At 41.9% G+C, this 24,228-nt stretch overlaps 1 protein-coding gene across 1 annotated transcript in view; it reads right to left on the reverse strand.

Annotated features, from left to right (window-relative positions):
- LOC117750991 (SH3 domain-binding protein 4) overlaps positions 1-14,865 on the reverse strand; it is a 34,159-nt gene extending 19,294 nt beyond the window's left edge. Inside the window, exons 1-2 of the mRNA XM_034562477.1 lie at positions 14,746-14,865; positions 363-568 (exon numbers count right to left, since the gene is read on the reverse strand). Of these exons, the coding sequence (XP_034418368.1) occupies positions 363-486 (124 nt within the window). The 5' untranslated portion in view covers positions 487-568; positions 14,746-14,865. The remainder of the gene's footprint in view (positions 1-362; positions 569-14,745) is intronic.
- Between the last annotated feature and the right edge of the window lie 9,363 nt (positions 14,866-24,228).

The following is a 24,228-nucleotide window of genomic DNA, read 5'->3' on the forward strand; positions in this document are numbered from 1 at the left end:
ACTGAAAGTCTGCTCAATAATTCATCCGCTGCTGCCGTTTGTGTTTCTTGAAGGGACAGATAGAACAAAGTAGAATCTACTTACTGTCGAGTTTCACCTCTCTAACCCGACATGGCTCAATGTCTCTTCAACAAACCCAAACAAAGACAGAAGGCAGTCTTTGCTCAGTTTGCCCCTTCCAGCCAGCTACAGTCATAACAGTCAATGTAACTATTTTATGTGTAGTAAATTGATTCTTGTGTTTTAGACATTTTACAGATCAAAATAGTCTTTATTTATTCAATGCATCCCCCCAGTTTGAATGTCACTAAAGCTACAACTACTCTTCCCGTTAATTGCGCTTTCCAGCATGAGCAGCTGACCTTTGACATCATTGAGACTGGCTTCTGACACCCCGTCACTGAGATCGATGAGCGTCCCCTCGGACTTGCAGCGTGGGAGAGAGACGTTGTTGGTGGTGGTGGCTCTGATTCGATGGGCGGCCATGTTTGTGGTGTGTTCAGGCTACTCTAACGTATTGACAACTTTGGTAGTGGCCAAGTTAGACGTCAACAGCCTCCCATGATCTCTGAAAGACACAGAAAATATTGGATTATGTAACATAAATGAAGAAAATCTACCCTTTTAAGTCTTTTCCTTGCGTGTTATTTATCATTTCAGATTTACAGTATTCCGTGTGAAACATTCAGACGCTCCGTCCTCTCGTCTTCTGAAATTTGTTGTGTTGATGTTGTTCATGCTCATCACGCAGTAACAGAGATTTTCAATACACTTATAATTCAGAAGTTTTTTTTTCTCTTTTCAGTTTATGAGCTTTCAGTACGCTACAAATCAACATAAACTAAGCAGTAAACGCCAGCACAAAGTGGATGTGCATAAAATATATGTGTGAGTCAAGTCTTCTAAATAACTTTGAACCTCCAGACTCCTCTCCAGAGTTTGAGCAGACCAACAGGAGCGTTTGGAAATCAATAGAAGTAGAATTAAGGATTTGTTCGGCCGGCTCACTCCTTAACGCAGACGCAGAATGTGTCAGATGATTTATTAATAGCAATTTGTCTCTTACTGATACATGATTTCTATGATAATTAACACACTAATACTAAGGGGAAATTAATATTTCAGAATATTCAATTAATTCCATTATAGGAATAATATATAATACTGATACTAATAAGGAAAAACTGTCTGGCATAATGATAAAAAACATGAAATTCATCTGTGGCTGGAAGAGTAACTGCTTACATAAGAAAGAAATCAAACTACATGATATGTTCCCTGTTTAGGGCACTTTTCACATGTTCAAACACCATTTTATTCAATGAGGAGTTATTGAAGAAGGAAAAGCATTTCTCACAAGCAGGAAACTAAGCTCACGGTTTATTTGAAGAACATATTTGTCAGAGTCACTCCCTTCTCTTAACTGTCTGCGAAGCGTTCTTCTCTAGCGGAGAGATTCAATGAAAGTCCATGCTGCACGTCTACGGCACAAATGTTTAGCTGCTCAGGATGCCAATGTAATAAAAATGGGTCCCACGGTGAGACTGCTCATAGAAACATCAGAATAATTTAGTTTTTCAGTTTGCACACACAGATATGAACCATTTTCTGGAGATTGCAAAGGGAGAAATTAAAGCCTGAAAAGGATTGAAAGGGGCAGTTGCTTTTGTGTCGTCCTTAACACTGTGTCTGCACTTCCAGTCTCTCCCAGTTTAAGGTAGAAATACTACCTTTAAACGGCATTATACAGGAATGTAACAATGTAAACGGCAACAAATTAAATACAAATTAAATAAAGGGCTGCAAACAGCATATGTGGGTCAGTGGCACACAGTGGTTTGAGAGACGCCAGGCTTTTTACTTCCATAATTCACAACAGTGTAACCGGGGACGACAGAGAGGACAATGCTGATGATGGTTTACTGCTGACACACTGGGACAGTTCTGCAAAACCGCGTCAACAAAGGCCACAACTGCTCCAATGCATTAGGATGATTACAGAATACCTTGGTCAGTCTGTAAAAAGCATCATTACATATATATGAACATCTTTCATTGGAGCGTTTTATGTCTTGACCTGACCGAAAACATACGGGAAACGTTATAAGGTGAATCCACGGTTGTTGATTTATTTTTGCCAGTTCACAACGTTCGTTCATCATAACAGTTAATTTGCTGCGTCCTCAAGCGCTCTGGGTATCAAATGGGCCTTCATCAAAGCAGAAACGTTGACTCGTGATATTCGGAGAAGCGCAGGTGTTACGATGCTAATCACAAGAACAACGGCTCCGTTGGATGTAAATGAGCGCGGCGACGGCGAGCCGGCGTGAACAACACCGGGACGGCGAAACTGAAGCAGATCATTAGAATTCAATCGCCATTCATTCTTCTATTTCCACCTGTGTTGTCGAAAATGTCCTTTTGTATTGTGATTGGATCTCTCGTTGTGTTCTTTATAGGGACGGTGATGCTGGTCTGTTCCCAACAACTATGGGATGGACCGCCGTGACACCGTGTGAAGAGGACAGAGTTGCATTGAGAGAGTCAGAGTATGTCTGTTGCAGGCACGCCATAGTTAACTAGAACTAGTGTTGGACTGTCTGAGATGCTCTGCTTTTGTGTTCTTCTTTTAAGACTTTGTGTTCAGCAGCAAAACAAGAAGTCCCTGTGTAACAACTTCCCGCTGACATTCCGGCCTTCGGAGGAAGTATTCTGATGTGCTTTAAAATCAGCTATCAGTCCATTCACTAATGCTGGATTATTATTTAAATGCCTAAAATCTGCAGCATGAGCTACGTTGCATTATGTGGCCATACAGCTGCATCACAGCCCCCATGTGCAGATTAAACTGGACACAACAAGACAACATCATTGGCTGACGTAAACTCACAGTGGGTCTGTATCAACGGACCTCATGCAAGGACATTATCGTGTTCTCATCTTAAGTTTCTTTTGTTTTGTTTTTTTATTTTTGACAGCGTCAGCAGCAGAATTAAACGACATGCTAGATGACAAAGACTGTGGGAACAATAACGAGTCACCTGAGGGTCGTGCTGTCAATGAAATAAAGAGGAAAACGTCCACAGCAAGGCGATTGATGACAGCAATGGAAGGGAGGTCAAATCATTTAAGATGTTCATTTACAATGACATCAGTTTGCGCTAGCAACCCTAGATAGTTTCCATTTATAGTAGTCTCCGTTTATATTCTGCACTATTTAATGTTAATTTCATCTGTATTTGTATTTTATAATCTGTATATATCGTTATACTCTCTGTTGCACTTCTGGTTAGATGCCAAACTGCATTTCATTGCTCTGTACTAGTACATGTGCAATGACAATAAAGTTGAATCTAATCTAATCTAATCTATATTTAAAATTCAAGTCAAACAGGAAGTGCAATCAAATAGGGGTTTCAAACTCAATGCGGTGTCTTTGCTTCTTAAATTCTTTAAACTATTAATCAATCAACGATGAGTCAATCAACTATTATAGCACACGTAAACCACCCTGTCGTTAAAGCGGAATAATCCACTCTGACACAGGCCATAATGAAGAGTAACACACTTCCTTGATGTGGATTAAATATGATAATAGATTTGAAGTTGTTTGTACTGGTTGCCTGTCAGTATCTTGTTACACGTAACAAGATGTTCTCCAAAGTGCAGAACACAGGAAACATTTGAGCTTTTTTGCTGTGTGCCGTTGGACTGACTCTGTCGACAGCTTTATACATAAATGTAAAACCTACCATTTAGCCTGACTTTTGCTTTAACTGTTTTATGACTCCTATTGGATTTGTTTGTGTTTTATTTTTGGCTTTTATCTTTTGAATAGTGTTTTGTATTTTTTATATTTGTCCTAAAAGGTTTTTCAGTCACCCGCAAAGCACTTTGACCTGCACTAGCCCCCCCATAAAAGGCACTGATAGTTTGACCCGGCGGTGTGATCTGATATCCGCAGCTTTGATCCAAACATATCAACGTTGCATTCAAGAAAAATCCACGCCGGTCAGATCCCAGAGGGACATTCGGTCACTCTGTTAATTCCATCCAAATGTTCGCATGCTCTGCTTCCTCAGCGGCATGACGTCTGGATCTCCTCTCTTTGAAGCAGGGGGAGGTGTGAGAGAGAGAAACGGGGGGGGGTCAGGTTAGAGGTAAACACTGGGTGGTCTGCAGCAACAGCTATCAAAACCTCACCCTGAACATACTGCACTGTTTAACTCCCACCACAGGACAATGCTGGGTGGGGGCTGTTGGCATGTAAATCTGAGAAAAAACAACAAGAGAACTCTGTCATGCAAATCAGCACATGTTGCCTGGTAATAATGCGCTTGGAGAGGCCGTGCTGAGGCTCAGCCAGCTTCTCTGCTAACGGCATGTCGAAATAAAACCTCCCTCCAGACCTCTCCCATAACATTTCTGCAAAGTTTAACTGCTCGGCCTTTCACGCAGACTTCCATTACGTGTGGTGTTAACAGCTAACACTATTTCATGTGTCTCTTTGGGGGTTTGTGTAAAGATGGAAAGTCCTTGGCTGGAATGCCGGTGATTTCCTCCGAACCCTCAGCAGCATAGGAACAAGATCTAATCGTCGACATTGCTAATGTACGCACATGAGCCTTTGAGGATGTTTGGGTGAAACAACTCACGTTGGGAGGCTGAAGAAGTCATTAGAAATCGTTGCATGAATTTCCATCTGTATTCTCTTATCTGTTATATTAGTTTATGTGCACAGACCCAAAGCCCGATCATGGAAACCGCACAGCTTGATCGGACTCTCCGAGGTCACTGGCATCACTAAACCCATGCAGAAAAGAAATACTGCAGATGGATGAAATTGGCGATATTCACTGCTCTTTTTGGGGCACAGTGGAAGATTGTGACACCTTTCTTTCAGTTTGCGAAGATTTTAGCGTGACAATCAGACATGTTTCATATCAGAGCTATTGATATTTTTGTCATGGCGTATTCTACAGATTATTTCATCGATGAATCGAGTATTCTGATAAAAACAAAAAAATACTTTAAAGAGGTATACATTCAAACTAAAACTAAGACAGATTGGAATAATAAAACATACATATTGCCTTTACGTTGTGCAAATAAACTTTCAGAACTACAAGTCTTAACCTAATTACAGCTCAAGTCTTCTTGGATGGCTTTTGTGGACGTCATAACTAGCCACCATATTGATTCACATAGATAAGGAGCCATCAAATATAGCTGCAATTAACATACATTATTTGCTCGCCTTCATCTCAACTAGCAATCATATTGGTTTACGTTAAATGCTAACATTAACATTGCAATGGGCACTGTTGCATTAGGAGAGCCGAATATGGCGCCACCACTCAGTATTGATGGCAATATGTCCAATATGCACCTAGAAAAGGGATTTGTAAGTGTGTGACGTCATCACAATGTGAAGTCTGGCTATTTTGTTCAAACCCAAATAACTTAAGTTCAAATTCTAGTGTAGTTAAATTGGTCTAAAAGGATGCACAATACATTTTGTATTTTTCTATGTGATGAAATGGTGCAACCATAAAAAAAAATATTGTGACTCATTATTTCCCTCTAATGGCTTCAATGGAATCAGGTTTGAACAAGATGATAAAGATTGTGATATTTCTAAAAGAAATTAAATCATGCCAGATTCAAGTTGAGGCAGATGTTTTTTTTGAATTATTTAGTTTATTCAGCTCAAAGTAAATACAACAACTCTTTATATTTCCACGATCCAAGAAGTGAATAGTCTAACGATAACTCTTTAACTAGTCTTTGCAATCTGACTTTAAACCCACGAATAGCTTACATCTGAACAGCTAAATAATTTACATTGAACAGTCCCCAGGCTCCAGATGGTCCAGTAGACACGGGTGCAGTGGTCTGTTCTGCAGGCTGTGAAGAGATAATTTGGTCCTATCTGTCGTGCGCTGCCCTTCTCTGCAGAGTAGTTTAACTGTGCCGCTCCACGGTCGGCCCTGTTGGAGCTTCAGGGCCTCCGGCCGCCTGCTGGTCTGTCCTTCAAACCGTCCGCAGCAGGAAGAGGAGGAGGAACTCTGTTGTGTTCGGTGCTGCCCCAGACGGAGAGGACTCTCCCAACGCAAGCCAACACCATGAATAGGAAATCACGTCTGCCCTTCTCCAACCCTCTGCTCTCTTCTTCCTGTCTGGGCAGTGAGGTGGTCAGTGCCTGGTGAGCATCGGGAGTGGCGGCGCGTCGCACAGTAAGCCGCTTTCTACGCTACGATTCACAGCGCCGACCGTGGGAGATCGGCCCGTCTCAGCCTTTCCTTCCCGGTCCCTATGGAGGAAGTGCTCTATGAAGCTGTCAACCATCCCCACTCCTTTTATTCAGCAGTTCACTTCCTGTGGGGTGGATGGCCCCCATGGAAAAGCCTGTAGCCAAGTGTTTTTTATTAGAGATTCATAGGGAAAACATAAAGCGTCTTTGATCAGCTGGTCGGGCACAGCGAGAGCTCACATTCTTCTAAGATGACGGACCGAACCTTTAGAAGTTATGGGTCCTCCCTCTGGCCTTGGTTATCACATGTATCTTTTAGTTTGTATGCTTTACAGATCTAAAGATAAGTAAAAACCTACAAACACCAGACACCAAACACGACTACTCAGACAGTGTTGATGATGTTTTAGATCACGGATTGTAACTTCAAACGGGAGCTGCCTTCCTCATCATGTTCAGTTTATGCCGTCACATAAACAATATACAATATATTCAGTGTGTATCTGTGTATCAGGGGAAACGATTGCAGAAGAACATTAAAGAGGCCCGGGCTATAAAGCTGGTCACTGTACAAGGTCACCGAGACACATCAACGTTCACTCTGCAGCCATAAACAGCATCCTGACACGCGAACGACCCCCTCCGCATCACCCCTCACTGCAGGCCGAGTCTCTACTGTGAGTTTAAGGATGGCTGCTCCTGAGCAGGAAGTGGCTGACGAGGAAATGCCTTTGTGATGAGAGGCGGCCAGATCTCTAGACTCTCCCTGCCTACCCCATTTCCCTCAGAGCACCGCCTTGAACGCATTGTTCTCATTGGCTCGCTCACAATCCAGAAGGATGCTCAAGACCCCACGACGAAAAAGACATGAGAGTTCATGTTGTACGGACACCAGCGGGACTTCACCTCCACACAGGTAGTGATCACACTTAGAGACAAAACAATCTGCCTGCTCAGCATCCCAAACAAAAGCATTCCATCCTGAATGTTTCTGAAGAAGTGCAGGTTGAGTACATTAATGCCTTACTCCCTATTTTCTCCTTAGAGAATTAATGAAATGCTCCAGAAATATTCCTGTGTATTCAAACTGCACTCAAGTGAGCTTTTACTTTAGTTATGCATGCACTTTGCAACAGGGAGGGCAGATTAATATAAACTACTGTATCAGTTACAGAGACAAATTCCTCCTTTTAGAAATGAAAAGGTTTATTCAGAAACAACTAAAGCCACGTTTGCTCAGTTCGTGCAATGTAATTGTGGGTTTTGCTGCTCCAGTTTTCCTTGGTCTGGCATGGCCAGTGGCTTATGGTGCAGCAGTTCACCGACTTTATCACAGTGAGTAGAAGAACATAAGCACCGCACTGAATAGTCTTTTAATACAATTTCACCATATATCTTATAGTTATTAGTGGTACTCAGGTGAGAAACAATATACATAGAAAGGCGTATGTTTTCCAAGAAAACTTCTTTAAAAAGCACTTTCCATACTGTTGTGACAACAACATAAACCACAACAGCAGAATATTTCACACCTAATATTATATAACTAGTGTAGCGAGAGAGAGAGAGAGAGAGAGAGAGAGAGAGAGGCACGAGTTACTTTTGTAAACCACAGCTATGCTAAGCTCTATTTTCTAAACCGCATGGTATTCATGTTTTTCTCATAAAAAGGAGCAGATAAAAAACAAAAACAAAGTAACGTAATTAAGGTGACCTGCTGCAACATTCAGAGATTCAAAAAAATAAAGATTATTTTTTTAAGATTTAGAAATGCAAACAAACAAAACTTTCAATATCAGCTTTTCTAACCACATCCGGAACAGAACGTCACTGCCTCACATTTAGAAACTCGCAGTCGGCAGGTTACGTCCCGGGCGAGGGAGGATTCATCAGCCGACGAGGCACCCGGCTTCGAAAAACACGCTCACAGGCCTCGGATTAGCTCTCGAATTCATCAGATAACGAGAGAAGCCCAGATGTGAGAGTCTCACGCTGAGTCAGCACGCGGGTGCCCACCATTGAAACGGTGGAACAGAAAAGCTGCTACAACGTGTGCACCGCAGCGTCGCTCACACGCTGAGCAGCAATGGGTGCTACTAGAACAAATATTTAAACAAGACACGGACACGTCCCTTTATGTTTATTGACTTAAAAAAACAAGTTTAAAAGGAGAGAGCATAAGCTCCATAGTTGCTGGAACATTTTGGTTAGAAATGAGTCAATAGGGTCACTTTTGAGAAGCTGGGACCTGCTCATGTTTGTCTTTTGTGTTTGAACTTTATTAAGTTTCGCTCAATCAACCAATCAATGAGTTGACTTATCAGCACTAGTTTCTGTGCACAGAGGTCGCCGTGCAGAATGGGCTCTGAAATACTAACCAACTTCTTTATTGTGTAGCATTCAAACAAACCAAAAACACGAACCCTGTGTGATCTGCCAGCTTCAGTGAAAGGATGCATCACATCCCAGCTGAGCTGGATTCATTTGTACTATTTTAGTTTTTCCTGACAGTCAGAACTCCTGATGGCCTGAAGTCTACACTGCCTGAAGTCCAACAGTGTGATCTGAGGAAAGCCTACAGAATATTAAAATGCAGTCTTCTTCTTCTTATTATTAAGACGCACTGAGTTTGTTGACTTACAAACTATATATATATAAATATGTCTGCAGTTTTGTTGTCTTCTTCTGGACTGCAAATGCTTCTTGTGATTCTGTCAGTGCGGCTGCGGCCATCACTCACTCCTTTACTTGATAATATAAACATAGCGAGGTGGAAGGGCTGCATGGATAAAGTGAGCAGGAATGTGAGGAATGCCGAGCTCCAGATGAAGTCGTGCATCGTTCGAGCGAGGGAGAAGCGAACAAGCAAAGAGAGATCATCTTAAACTGTCATTCTGGGCTTTTATCAGGACATTCATTGGGCTGCTTTCATTGTTGGCAGTCTTGTCACGGACAATGGCATTAAACTCACACCCCGTCACAGACACACACACACACACACACACACTTCACTCTCTTTGCCTGTCTCCAGTCAGCAGCCATGTGAGCAGTCACACAACACAACTGAATGGTGCTGTTCTTGACCAGGAAAGTGACGCTTGCCCTGAAGGGAGGCTCCACGGTCGCCTGGTTCCCGACCTCTGAATCGCCACCCACACCCACCATTTGTTCAGTGACTAAAGTAAAGCTGGTGCTCAGGCAGACCACATTTGCATTATTCTCACAGTGCAGCAGTTTGAACTAAAGTGGAAATCAATCTGGTGGTGCTTAGTGAAAAGTCTGAAGATCACCAGTCAGCAGTGTTCATCCTTGTGAGACTAGAATGTCAGAAGAAAAGAAAGAGGCATGGCCCTCCTTCAAATACTTCTTGCGTAGTTTCAGTTCCTCGCTGCCGTTCTGACCCGTTAAGACCAGCTCCTTTTCTCCGTGCACCTTGCCAATATGTTAGGTCGTGCCAGAAACCTCAAACTCCTCCTCTGGACCGAGAGCCACAGTCTGACGTGCTGTCTAACTCGCCGTGTACGAACGCAGGGGGAGCGACTATCACATCGTCACCATCGCTCCGCACAATGGAGCAATCGGTTCTACTAGCTAATACTCGCTGATAGAAAAAAGGCAGCTGAGAACAGGTGGAGACGACTCGGAGGTGGCAGTGAACTCACTCTGGTCACGAAGTAAGGGGGCGGTGGGGGTTTTCGAGGAAAGACCGAACTCCAGGATGACTCACGCCTGGTATAATGGCTGACTTCAGTCCCTGACGAGTAAAGGGGGGGTGACCCACCAGCTGCCTATCTGATGCCAACTACAGCCGTGCCCTCCCTGTCATAACAACTCTGTCGTAATCAGCTGGAGCTGAGCTTCAGCGACACCAGAAGAAGCACGTTCGTCCCTGGAAGGGTGTGGGGGGTGTCGGGCGCTTATCTGGAGCACATGCATCCATTCAAACAATGAAGTTCATTCAAGTCCAACTGTAACCCAACATCGGGTCCTCAACAATGCAGGGATGAAGTAGGTTTTGTTGTGATCAAACCCTGCTGAAACCTTTTTCCACCAACTGACTCATAAGCTGAAGTCAGACCTGCAGTTACAGTTGCAACATTAATGCTCAAGATAATCAAGGCGACATCGTTGCAATCAACCTCGATGCTATTATCGGAGTATTTATTTATTTAGCTATTAGAAATGTGTGAGAGAAGTGCAATCTGCACTGAGAAGCAATTTGCTGGCGTATCACGCGGTGACGCATATTGACATATTGTAGCGAACGATGAGCAAGATAAGATCTTTACAGCAACTCACTGTTAATCGAGAGAGTTGCTGTTTTCATATTGTTGTTGCCAACGATGTTTGGACATTGGAATACTTAAAGCCTTCATAGATTTTTAAGACACAGCCTTTAGTGTTTGAGCGTATTAATCAACTGTGTGCATAAAACCCTGATGTATCTTCTTCTTCTGCACTTTAAAAACACTCATACACCGTCCTGCTGCCACACACACTCATGTGTATTAATCCACTGCGGAAAATAGTCCCCAAGAAATGCACTATTTCTATATGCAAAAATAAATTTTAGGAAATTAGAGCGGTTTTGAAAACAAAACTATATATTTGTGTTGTTTCAAGATCTACATCTTCAGAAGGAACCACTGGACTTGGATCTGAGAGCCACAGACAGGAAGTCAGATGCATTGTTGGGGGTTAAGTCTTTTCATAGGATTTGTTTATAGCAAGAAAAATAAAGAATAACACCAGTTGAACCTTTTTCTTAGGGGTATAGTTCAACATTTTGAGAAATATGCATATTTGATTTCTTGCTGAGGTTAATCCCGCTCTCATGTCTGCTCTTTAAATATGAAGCTGGAGCCAGAAGGCACATCATCTTAAAGGCATGGCTCTTAAACTCTACACCATCCTTAGAGTAGACAGCTGAGCAAATTCCTCTACGGAAAACTGCAGTGGCCTTTTGTCTGAAAATAATTAGAAATTAAAACTTAAATTAAAGGGCCGCTGACGCCGTGTGAAAGTGGTTTACGCAGGCAAAAGAGTTCATTGTCCATGTAAGAGAAGTGTTTCTTATTATTAATTTAGCACAAAAAAAGAACAAAGAAATCCTGCCTATGGCAGCCTTTCCTGCTCTGGTAAAAAATAAAGTGTTCCTCCCAGTGCATGCTGGTCCTATTCTGCCGACTCATATATATATATATATATATATATATATATATATATATATATATATATATATATATATATATATATATAACCACTCCTCTAATGTATACCACAGGTATAAGATGACATCATAATAAGAGACAGCAGTATTTAATCAATCTAGGCCATCATAAAGCCTATTTAGTCTCCGGTGGCATTCATTATTTCAAGCTACATTATTTATTTTATGAAACAGGAGAGCCGTGCATATGTAATCACCGCTCATGTAATTGTTTTTTAATTAAAATATAAATGAATCATTAGATACAACAACCGTGAAAGCGCCTTCGTTGAGGTTTATCTCTGTTTTCTTATTCTGTTCCTCATTTTCTACATTCCTCCACAGTCCAGTGTTTGTGTTCGGAGGGAAATTGGCTTCTTGTATGCGAACATGTAGAGCGAGTGAGTCACGTTCAAACAGCCCTCTGGAAATGTGCACATATTTCACCGCCTGCTGCCGCAGACACTGCATGTATCACTCCAAATGAAAATGATCTAGGGAGTCAGCAACCGTCTGTGGTTATGAGTGGAATCAGATCTACGAGGAAGTGACGACTGTTGTTTACTTGCCATCTTATTTGTGCCGCTGAAGAAAATATTGAACTAACTTGGACAAACCTAACGGAAATAAATGCAATGAACATTTTGGTTTCCATTTAATATAGAATATCATACAGTTGATACTCGCTTGAGATGACTGACAGCCCCCCCCCCCCCCCTCTGGAACGCCCTCCCCATTCACATCCGTCAGGCTCCCACCCTATCATCATTCAAACAAGCACTCAAAACCCACCTCTTCAAACTCGCCTCCACCTGCTGACCCCTGCACTCTACCCTCCACTATATGATTCATTCCTCAGAGCTTCTCAAGTTTTCTTTTTTTTAAACCTGAAATGTTCTATTTGTTTGTTTGTTTGCTCTTTGTCTTTCTATTTAGTTTAGTTTTGGATGTCTATGCCTTATGTAAAGCGTCTTTGTGTGTTTTGAAAAGCGCTATATAAATTCGATGTATTATTATTATGATGGTGCTAAATTAGAAATGTAGAGCATTAATATGGTAGCAACCAAACACTGTGAACCTGACTGCGCTGTTGCCAATGTTTGAACTGTTGGCGCTCTTTGCACCGTTGGCTGCTCGCCGCCTGCTCGACTGTCGGCATGTCGAGAGCCGCGTGGAGGCAATCGCTCAATCGTACACGTACTCTGCATTTCCAATTCAGCCCCTTTTGATTCGTGGTGTTGTCCATTATTCCAAAGCACAAATCAAGTCGCTAAATGAAAAGTGAGAGGATCGTCAAAGAGTTCTTCCTCGGGAGGACGAGTCTGAACCAAATGTCGTGGCAAATCGATCAAATAGTTATTCCGGTCTGGCGGACTGACCGAGGAACAAATTGTGCGTGGGAAAATTAAATAAAGTACAGGAAGTCTGTGTTTACAAAAGACCGTTTAGATAATAATTAATATTTACTTTTCAACTTTTGTTTTCTTTGACAAATAATTACTAGTGACCGGATTAGATCCTGTCTGAGAACGTGTGTCTGGATCCCCAGATCTCAGCAATACAGTCGAGTGATGTGAGTCACGATTAGAGAAAAAGACAACTGCTTTTTCTTATCGAGTGGGCTGGTAAGTGGCAACTTGAAAGAGAGGAGAAGACCCAGCATGTTGCTGTGAGATATTGACTGAACCACTTCACGTGGCGAGTGTGGGGAGCGGCAGCTCGTCTTGGAGAATGAGAAGAAAGAAATCAGGAGACTCTGCATGTGAACACCTTTTCTGGTCACCACTGCCAGGAAACCCTCGGGTGAAGGATTAGAAGAGATGGGAAATAAATATTCTCATCAATCTTGCAATCATGACATTGTGAATCCAAATGATGATTTAGAAGGTTTAGAAGGTATTTCAAGGTGACGCTTTATGGTACCAGGAAAGGAACAGTTTGGAAAAAACACACAATATATTCTTTACTCTCTGTTGATATGAGAACCTTAAACATGCTGTATTGGTTGGGAGACAAGAACCAACCATATTCGATGGTCACTGATGTTATCAGGGCTGCAGCTAATTATTGTTGTCGTTATCCATTCATTTCCAGTTTAAATTAGTCGAGAAATGTATTTAAAAAAAACTGGAAAATGAAGAGTAAAGTTTCCCAGAGTCCCAAACCCAAAGATAGTAATATACTATAATAGAATAATAATAACACATATTCTCATTGGGGAAGCTGGAACAAATTGTCGTGTTTGCATCAAAAAACTATGATAAAAAATGTTGCCAACAAATGTTTCTGTTTATACTACGAACCAGTTAAAAAAAACAACGTCGTGTCTATTATTTCCGTCACGCGCCGTCCTCATCTTCCTCTACCTGTGTATTTTGGGACCTGGCTCGCTCCCCCGGTTCACACCAACAACAACAAAAACGGGTCTCGCGGTCTGAAAACCTCGGCGTCGCGCAAAAAAAAAACAACAACCCACGAGCCGGCTCTGTGAAGATGATAAAGATGATAAAGCAGATGATGATGTCAAATCCTCTCTTTGAAATCAGTAGTGTTAAGCCATTAAATGCCATGGCAACTGGTGTCACCCCCCACCCCCCCCCCCCCCCCCCGGGCCCCGCCCCCTTCAGCGACGGACCGAGCACCGTGTCCGTCATGTGGCGCCGCCGGGGAGAGACTTAGCGGACCGCCGCGTCATTACGCAGCTACAGCGGAAAATACTGGACATTTTAGCGCAGCTTTTTTGGTTTTCTTTCGGGCTGGTTTTCAACTTGAAACAATGTTTTACAAATAAAATAAACACTTTAAATGTAGCAAAGAGCCGCTGCAGCATAGTTCCTGCTGTTTTACAAGTAGGTACGATACAGTTACACCCACAGAACGGCTCTTTGGGGCTTAAAAACGGTCCCGAAGAAAAAGAAAAGAAACAGCGAGACGGGGGACAAAAGACAGCCGTTAAAGTCCGGAAACATTCCGGACTTGAGAATCCAAACCAGACCAGTTTACTGTCGCTTAAACGTCGTTTTCTCTAACTAAATATCACACAAAGATGTCCCACTTTCGCGGGATCTCGCAGGGTGAAAAGTTGCAGCTTTCTCCGGCTGGAGGACAAACCGTCGCCCCCATGTAGCGGCTAGCACGTTGTCTCACACCGAGAGAGAGAGAGAGAGAGAGAGCACTTTTCCGTGTGTGAAGACAACATTAAAAAAACAAAACTCTAAATAAAAAAACAACAGACACACAGCGGAAGATGAGGACGGAGAGAAAAATGGCAAACGCTTTTTACCTGGCGGAGAGGGAGTCTCGTCTTGTCCCATGAAGAACAGCGATAACGTTTACCGTCGAGCTCTCCCGGTGCTGCTGCTGGACGTGTGTGTGCGCGCGCGTGTGTGTGCGTGAGTGTGTGTGTGTGTATGCGTGTGCGCGGAGCCACCGTGTTCTCCCGGAGAGAAGCGGCAGAGCTCCGGCTGATGTCACCGGGACAGGGAGGGGCCTCACCGGAGGCGCATTTCCATAAGGACATGATGTCACTCCGCTGGTTCCAATGGCTCTGAATCCACACAGACTTATAGTGTGCCGACAGTAATATTAATTTTATTATTAAAGGATTTGGTGGGAAGAAGACCCTCAAACAGCTCCTCCACAAAAACTACTCAATTTGCCAAATGCACATACCAGGAAAAAGCCTGTACTGCAGTTGTAAAGTACTTCCCCTTATGTTAGGCTGCTTTATGCTTATACCGTTTTATTCCAATGTATTAATGTAACAGATACTGGTTAACATTCAGATTGAGATTTAACATTTAATAAAAGATACATTTATAAATACATTGTTAAACTATTGTTCCAAACATTTAGAACTTAGCTTTGTCTTCTCTCTCCTATTAATCATCTCACCCCCCCAGATTCTCATGGTGACCCTCTGGAGGGGCCCGACCCCGAGGCATGTAAGTTAAAACTAGCTCCTCCTTGAGCAGCTGCAACAGTCAAATTAGTAATTTTGCTTTTCAGTGCTTTGATTATACTGAAAATTCTGCTGTACTTATATTTCGAATGTATATACATGTATTAGTAGGCCTACTTTTAATCAGGTAGAGAATCCTAATACTTATTTTTCTTGGCTGCACAGTTTGTGTATAAAACAATATGTAATCATGCTTACAACAATTAAAATATCCGAGGCCATCAGAGGTAGAAAATAATATAGTATACATAGTCAAGTATGAGGTACTTTACTTGAGTACTTTCATTTTAAGCTATTTAATATTTGTGTCCTTTAAATGTAGTATATTTTTTAGTATATATATTTAATATAAACATATCATATTCTTCTCGAGGAGTTATGGCTCATGTGTCCCCATCTTTGACTGTTGCAGGGACCACAACGGGCGAGAGCCGACCTCTATATATTGTGAAATTAATTATTCTCAGAATATAAAAGGTATTCTAGCATCAAAAAGCAGTTTATATGAGTGGAGAGGTGTGAGGGACTGAGCTTTAATAAAGGGTCTGACGGAATAATTAATGATCTGCGGCAGAAAGTTCAGAGGCAGAAGATCATACGTTGACTCAAACTCCACAGAGACGCAGTTAAGTTACTTCCTACCTCCATGATGGAAGAATAGTCTATAATGTGCTGGACTAGAGCATTCTTTGTTATCTCGCAATGAGATGTATTATGTCCCATTAGCTTCCATTGTTTGTTGCTACAAGCATATCAATATTGATGAATATAAGAATTAAAAATGCCGTTTGTACAAAGTAAAGACACAGTTTACTTTAAGCTGCTCCGCCAAGGAGGTTGTGTTTTCGACTCGTTGTTTTTTGTTTTTTTTCGCAGGATTACCCTTCAACCAAGATTAATTTTCATGAATCTTGGTTGAAGGGTGTAGCATGGGCCAAAGAAGAAAACAACAGCAAATCCAAATCACGGGGCGGATAAACGCATTATTTTCTCCGGTTCCTTTCTAGTTGCTATTGTGATTATTTGAAGCAAGAGCTGAACAAATAGCCCCTTGAGCAGCTCTGGAAGAGTATAACATCCATTACATCCCACAATTCGAGCACATTACAGCTCAAATACAACAACAGACACAACTTGTCTTACCTTTGATTGACCGGTATGTTTCATTCAAAACTAAAGGAGTCACTGACCGCCGGAGCAGGATTATGCTCAATAGATCTAATGACACGCCGGCCTGTTAGATTATTAAATAAAGTATCGTGCATAATCATGATAATCTAGCTCTTGTGTCCAGTATGAAAGGCTTTTGCCTTATTGTGGCACCAACATTATTAGGATTCATCCTTTTGCAGGCACTTTGTCGTGGGCCAAAGCGTTGAACCGTCCAACTAGACTAAGGGGACGTTCAAATGCGGCGTCTAAAGACCCGTGGAAAGCGGCAGCCATGCAGATCTCATCCCTCAAGGTGCGTGGAAGATTGCTTAACTGCATGTCGTTAATAAGCAAGCGATACCCGCAATGGCGATGAAGTTGCGGTAATTTAGCAGTACACCTCACTGACTAAACTAAACAAAGTCAAAACAAAGATGAATGTATTTCCAACACTTTAAATCCCACAGAATTGTTTTACTACTCGATTAGCCCATTGTCAACTTGGCCTTTGACCTTCTAACTTGGATGGAAAGGGTGAAGTAGGTAAAAAAACTTATGCACGGCACGGATTTTAGAGCCCCAGTTATTAACTTCGACATTTACTGCAAAAGACTGATATTTACGGAGGAAAGACAATGCATTTAGTTGTTCCTCGTTGAGTGACAGTTTAACTCTTTTTATGTTGGGTTGCAGTCGTCCCTGAAAAACTGGCGCTTGCGTATCTACACCGACAACAACGGATGAGAGGGCTCAAAAAATGCATCGAAATAGTCTGGACCAAAGAAATGGCCAACAAATGGACATTGCAAGGCTAAAAGGAAATCATTTGAATCTGAATGATTGATTTGCTCATGAAACGTCATTATCAAGCCTTTCAACCGGTGTGATGAATGACATGGTGGCGATGTCGGAATTGATCGACTCCGAGTCGCCCGTCTGCTATTAATCTGAGTCTGAGTTCATATCTGACACACAAACAGGCTGCCACATCACATCCAGGCAACTAGATTACATCCCACTCACAGCACAGGGCAGACAGCTCATACTACACTGTATGATCACTCAGAAGAGCTAACAAATGCTCCAAAGCCTGAAAGCTTCCATCTCCACCAACCCAGAAAAAAAGACATGTAACTAACTGTCAGCCGGCTGAATAAAAATCTCTTCATTTATTTTCAGTGGAAGCCATCGAATGCTGTAGCTTTTCTATGTACATACATATATATTTTTAGAAAAAGAGTTGTGCGGTGTAATATTAAGGCCTCTGAGGCAGATTGAAGCCAAATGCAAATGCATCAAACTCCTGTGGTTTCAAAACACGTTGAACAAATGAAACTACTATTGCTTAATATTCAAGCGCGTATAGATCCTGTGATATTCCGTCTTTCGGCAAATGGCCTCTGGCTAGACCGAGTGTCTGTGTGTGTGTGTGTGTGTGTGTGTGTGTGTGTGTGTGTGTGTGAGCGAGAGGCTGACTGTGTGCTCTGCGTCTGACTTCACAGACAAAAAAACGTTGGAGGCGAGACTGGAGGTGTAGTTTTTCACGGTGACGATGTGAGAGACAAAGCGGAGCGAGCTGTAGCCCACACTCGGTGGTTTTTCGGTTAATCACGCTTTTAGCAGCATGGCCACATTCCTACAAATGCCAAATGCTCTTAATTTAAAAGTACCAGTCATTGATTTATATTGTTATCCTTTTATCCTGTTTTTCTGTACCAGGACAGTCTGTTTCCTCCTCTGACCGATAGCTGGTTTGAACAATAAGTTCTGGACAATAAGTTTTGTATCTTTTGTTGTTGGTTGGTTCTGGTTATAAATAACTCTTTACTATACGCCTTACTCTGGCTGTCTAATCTCTTGTTTAACCAAACATTAATTTGTTGTGTGCCTGTTATTTGCAATAGTTTGTTTTTCCCCTTTCCCTTTCCACAAAGACCCGCCCCTCTGATCGGCTTCCCCAATCAACACCAATGAAATAGCTTCATGTAATAAACTGTGCCACAATCTACATTTGTCCAGGAACCGTAAACGCCACACTGATAATCTGAAAGCGGATTTGTACACAATGTGTAAGTGTAAGGAAGCGCAGTGTCCTCAGCTAAACTATGTGGTGCTGTGGCCACACTCTTTAACAGGATGATCGCCGTGTTATCTTTAAAAAGAAAATTAGCTGGATAGAAAATGTGCAGAGTCAGTGAGAACATTCTGTAATCCACCGTGTGTCTCTGACGGTAGAAACACACTGTTCACCACGAGCAAGTGAACCAGCGTTTTAACCCAGTTAAGCACAATGCAGCGCGACTCAGCTCCCAGTCTGCAGGAGATGTCAGTTCCAGCTGTTACACTTTGTTTTCCTCAACTTCCTGCTATAGTTTAGTTACATCATTCCACATTTTCTCAGGAGAAGCAGACATCTGTCCACCTTTTCCAAAGGTGTAACCAGCGCAGAGTGTTTAAAGTGCTTTCTTCACGTCACAAACTATTGTAATTTATATTTACAGTGATGTTTGTGTATGATGGATGGGCGTGGATGTGTTTGCCGTGAAACTTGACATCCCACATTCACATCCTGTCTCATGATAATGGTCTGTGGTGACAGTTTATAATGTAACCATGACTACTGTCTTCCACTAAAAGTACTCAATTGGGCACAGCTGCCTTAAACACGATTACCAGCGTGTCCGCAAGTTTGAGTTCTTTAAGTCTTTTCTTAGTTCAGGCAGACGTTGGTTTCCACTCATTTATGAATGGAAATCTATCAGCAGACACTTCAAAAATGAGCTGTTTAATTCATTTTTCAAGACCGCATTCTTTTGTGGTTGTGTTATCATTAATAACATGGAGCAGTTCAAGTGCTGAAATTCAATTAGTCCTCCAGGTGTTTGGTCATGAACCAAAGTATTGGACAAATACATGATTTGACATGAGGAAAATGTTGCTGGATGAGAAACCAGAGGATTACCAACATTACAGTATTTGATTCATCCTGAGGGGAACAGGAATTTAATAGTGACTGATCTTAAAGTTGAACTTGTTGGGTAAGTTGTTTTAATTTATTTAAACTGTGCTATTAACTGCCAAGTGGTTGGTCATTCGGTCAGGCCCTGTGACGGACTTGGTGTGAACAGATCATGATGAACTGAGAAAGTCCTGATAGATACAAATGAGTATTTTCCTCACTTAATAAACAATAACCTCATTATAATTTTCAGGGGAGTATTCCATCCTGAAGTTTTTGTAAGCGCGAGTTCAGAACCAAAAAGGGAAAACGACCACAGCTGCAGAGTGAATATCCTGCTGCATCAAAGTGAGGATCACTGGTGTGGAAAAACGTCGACAGCAACGCCGCCGCGGTCGGGACGCTGTGTAAAAAGATTTAATTGACGCAGGACTCCGCTGGAGAACTTCTCATATGTGTCTGCATGAAAGGAAAAATCTGCTGAAAACAACTTTAAATATTTAACAAGCAATCAGACGGGTTGTTGTTGGAAAGAGGAAATGTAAACTCACTTTGAGTATCCTGGTCGTTCACAGCAGTCAAATAAATATGTGCCGTGGATGTTAGGTTTCAAATCCAACCAAACACTAATATCTTGAAGCTCATTAAAGGCTCGACTTTCTTTTAAGATTACTTGTCAACCCAGTTGTAAAAATGTCGTCCCCATACAACAAAACTGCATTGTCAATTATGTTTGGCGGTCCAGGTGGATGAATGGGTCCAACAAACACAGGACTTTCACCCAGGAGGCCTCTGTGTGTCTCATAAGAAGCTAAAAGTCAACGCTGACGTATTTAAATTAATTTTAATTTATGTTTAATAAGTCCGTAACTTACACAATGTAACAATTAACCTCAGAAAGTCATTTTGTTGCCTAAACATAACCAAGTAATCCGTGATCCCGGAGAAAGAAAAGCATTTATTTGTTGTGTTGACTGACAACCGATTGATCAAAGCGCAACAAAACAAAAGAAAACAGCTAACAAGAGCATGATGTCAGACTGAATAATGAAACTAAATGACATTTCAGCCTCATTGTTATGCTAATGGATGGTTGGGGTTCTTGATAAATTAAGAAACTAATTGTTTAATTAAAAAGGCATTGTTTCACAGAAAGCTGCATACACACAGACTGAAAACGTTGCTTCCTTTTTCCTGATTGTCACTTATTGATGAATTCCGACAGGATGTTTAAATTGCAATGCGACTGCAGTGAGGTTTGACCTTCTGGACGACCTTGTGTTTTACTGAACACGGCCAAAACATCTAACTCTCTCCCAACTTTCTCTCGGCATGACATTTTGATTAATAACTTGTGAGCCTCTACAAAACATGTTATAGTGACACTGTTAGTGATATCAGTAGCACCAAGTAGTTCTGCTGAACCATGTTGTACAAAATGATGAGATGAGAGTTTCCACCATGTTGGATTGTCTCTCAAAAGGTCAGCGTGCGCAACACATCGTCCCTGTTAAATTACAACCTCACATTATTATGATCATTATGATTACACGTGTCAGTCGGCCTCTGTTGAAGTGATTTGTTGGCATTCAATGAATGTTCTGTCGCTTTAAAGATTCCCGTGGCTTTAAAAGAAAAAGAGAACATGAGAATTATTAATTACGACTGCACATGCAGCTGCCAAGTGGTTGTGAAAGTCAGAGATAAGGGCGAGGGCGTAATATTTTAAAAACACTGATAATGGTTCTGAAAGACGCCGAAATCCTCCCGACAATAAGGCAAATCAGTCTTAACCTTCAGTTTGTGTGAGGGACGGATACGAACACATTTAAAATGTTCATTTCTTCCAGTCATGCATTACAACTTACACTCAGCACAACACACCTGTGTCCTTGCTTAGCACACATTGAGGCCTCAGGCCAGAGCCACTTGTACAATTGTACTCGAGAAAAAGACGTTCCCTTCCAATACAAAAATGGATTGTGAATTACATTTCGAGGTAAGCTGTATTTTGCTTTTGACGTATCGAGAATACGTTTCCAATGAGTCCCCAAAGATGTGCGTGGAGAGGACGTCAGGGTGGTGGACGGATCCACCGACGCAGGACTTTCACCCAGGAGACTGCTGCTCGTGTCCTGTGTGAACAGAGGACTGATGCCTCAACACAACCAAGTAGTTCTGTCGGAATGTCTGCTGCAGAAAATATATTAATATCTTCATTTTCAGATTCATGACAGCGGGACAGGAAGCTCCACAGTGTGAAATTCTTCTTTTTACTCTTTCGGTGTATCTTTTGTGAATGAAATGGACCGGCGTCATTGACAATAAAATCTCTCAAACGAACCCCTCCACATGAACTGGCGTCCTTCATCGAGCTGAAACGAGCACATTTACGACACATTTGTGCATTTAAGAGAGTTCAGTGACTTGAAACACTCGTAGAAAAAAAGGGGTTTATGGAAAGATTATGAACATGTTCTTTGTATTTGATTTCTTTCTTCTTTTGTTTTTCATCAGAAAGTCAGAGCTCTGGTTCCTCACGAAGCAACACTTTGTTCAAGGGCACTCGAGCAGTTTCAATAGAAGCTGCTCCTCCGAGGCTGCAGAACAATTTTGTACAATCCTATCTCTCACCTTCTCCTCTTTGAAGTCTTCCGACTGTGGGTTTGTTCTCACCACATATTCTCACTTGTTTGGAACTCATTCACACAAGATGGACTCACCTCTCCTGTGGCATATCAAACGTCCCGCTTCGCTCCTCAACCGAGTGATTGATATTCTCTTCTCATCATCAGACGCTAGACAAGAAACACCCGCTGCTTACAAACACACATCCACCTGAAAGAGAAGCCACCATTTCTCCTGCTTGTCATCCAGTTCAGATCATCATCTTTCATCAGTGGCAGCACATTAGGAACTCCTCATTTGTCGAGAACACGGTACACAACAACATCCAGTTCATCTTTTTTTTCTCCATCAAATATAAATATTCTTGATCATTTTAATGCACCTTACATTTGTGAGAAGTAGAGTCATTCTCTCATAGATTTATATACAATCTGACTTCTTTTTTAAAACAGAGGAGTCGCCCCCTGCTGGTCAGTAGAGAGAATGCACGTTTGAGGCACTTCCACAATGGCTTCACTTTTCAATAAAGTTCTGTGAGTTTGAACAATACTTGTTTGCAGGCAACTGTGCTAACAAATTAAAGTGCAATAATTCAACACAGTCTCACGGCAATGCGTGAAATAGCCACGAAATTCAATCGATTGGTTTCTTTTACACAAATTGTAAAAAAAACATTCGTTATGACATTACGTTACAAAACAAAGGTTATGAAAATCAAACCCCTCCCGCCAACTATATGTTGTATTTATCGATATTACATACTACGTAACTAGCTCTGACTAGTGGATGTGTTTAATGTTTCCACGATGATCAGGATCTTAATTCATTGGCTTTGTAATACATTATAAAGTATTTCACTATAAAACCAGATGTGTTGTTTTTAGCTATAATCCCATGTTAAGAACATGTAAACATTTATATCAACATTATTATTTTTTTGCCTCACTCCATCGCTATTTCCCCAGGTTGCAATCTAAAAGGTGGGGAAGAAAATTACATTTTTATATCTTAACACTTCTGTACGAGAATGGGGAATGTAAAATATGATAATATCTTAAAACAAAAATCACATCCATTGTTGGCAGGTGTGAAAGCAGCGGACTGAGAGACTGCATATCTCACCTCAGTATCAGAACAACGCATCTGTCTCATGATTTCCTTCCCAGACGTCGAAAGGAAACAACAGATCATCTATGTGGAGGATGGAGTACACACTCTGGGGAGCAGAGCTCATTACATTCACGCAGTCCAACTTACTGCACAGGCTTATCGAGTCTACACGAGATAGAAACTACATTACAAATTCAATCAGCTTTGCTTATGACTCAACTTCTCTGCATCTCACGTGGGACCTCAGCGTGTAACGGAAAGACAATACATATTTGATGAAAGATTGATGAGAAAAGCCAGTGTGTTCTTGGAGTGTCAGCGTCTGAAACAGATGAGTTATTGGGGCTTTGTAATGTCACTGAAAGGATGCGTCGACATCGATCCCCCATCAGAAGTGCATTTCAGCAGCGGCTGCGACGTAAAATCTCAATCTGCTCTGAAGTGAAGTGTCTATCGCATCCTCATTACAGTCCACTACTCCCCGAGCAGCTTTTCATCCTCTACTCATGAGCCAAGGTGAATGGTGATACGTACGACACACTCGGGACGCAGCGCATTAAAATTCTGCTCACAGAACGTCTCAGAGGGAGCCGGAGTTCAGGTGTGATCTCTCAGGTGGAAGAGATAACTTCTTCTCTTCTTCAATCCTCTGAACAGAACAGGCACGCCCAGAGACATCACACACACACACACACACACACACACACACACACACACACACACACATAAGCATATGCATGTCTGCTCACTTGCTGTGCACATTGACGAATGAATGCCGCCTTGAACACATTCAGTCACCAGCAGTCGTGCCATCGTGTTCTCCCGGGAATCTTTTTCAATGTCACAATACAATTCACACTTTTTGATCAAATGGCCACTAAAGCTCTGCAGCTACGCTGGCAAAGGGAGCGACTGTAAATACTCATCAATACTCATCAGTTGCATCAAATGAGAGA

This window comes from Cyclopterus lumpus, chromosome 21, assembly GCF_009769545.1.
Source record: "Cyclopterus lumpus isolate fCycLum1 chromosome 21, fCycLum1.pri, whole genome shotgun sequence".
In the NCBI taxonomy this organism is placed as follows: Eukaryota; Metazoa; Chordata; class Actinopteri; order Perciformes; family Cyclopteridae; genus Cyclopterus; species Cyclopterus lumpus.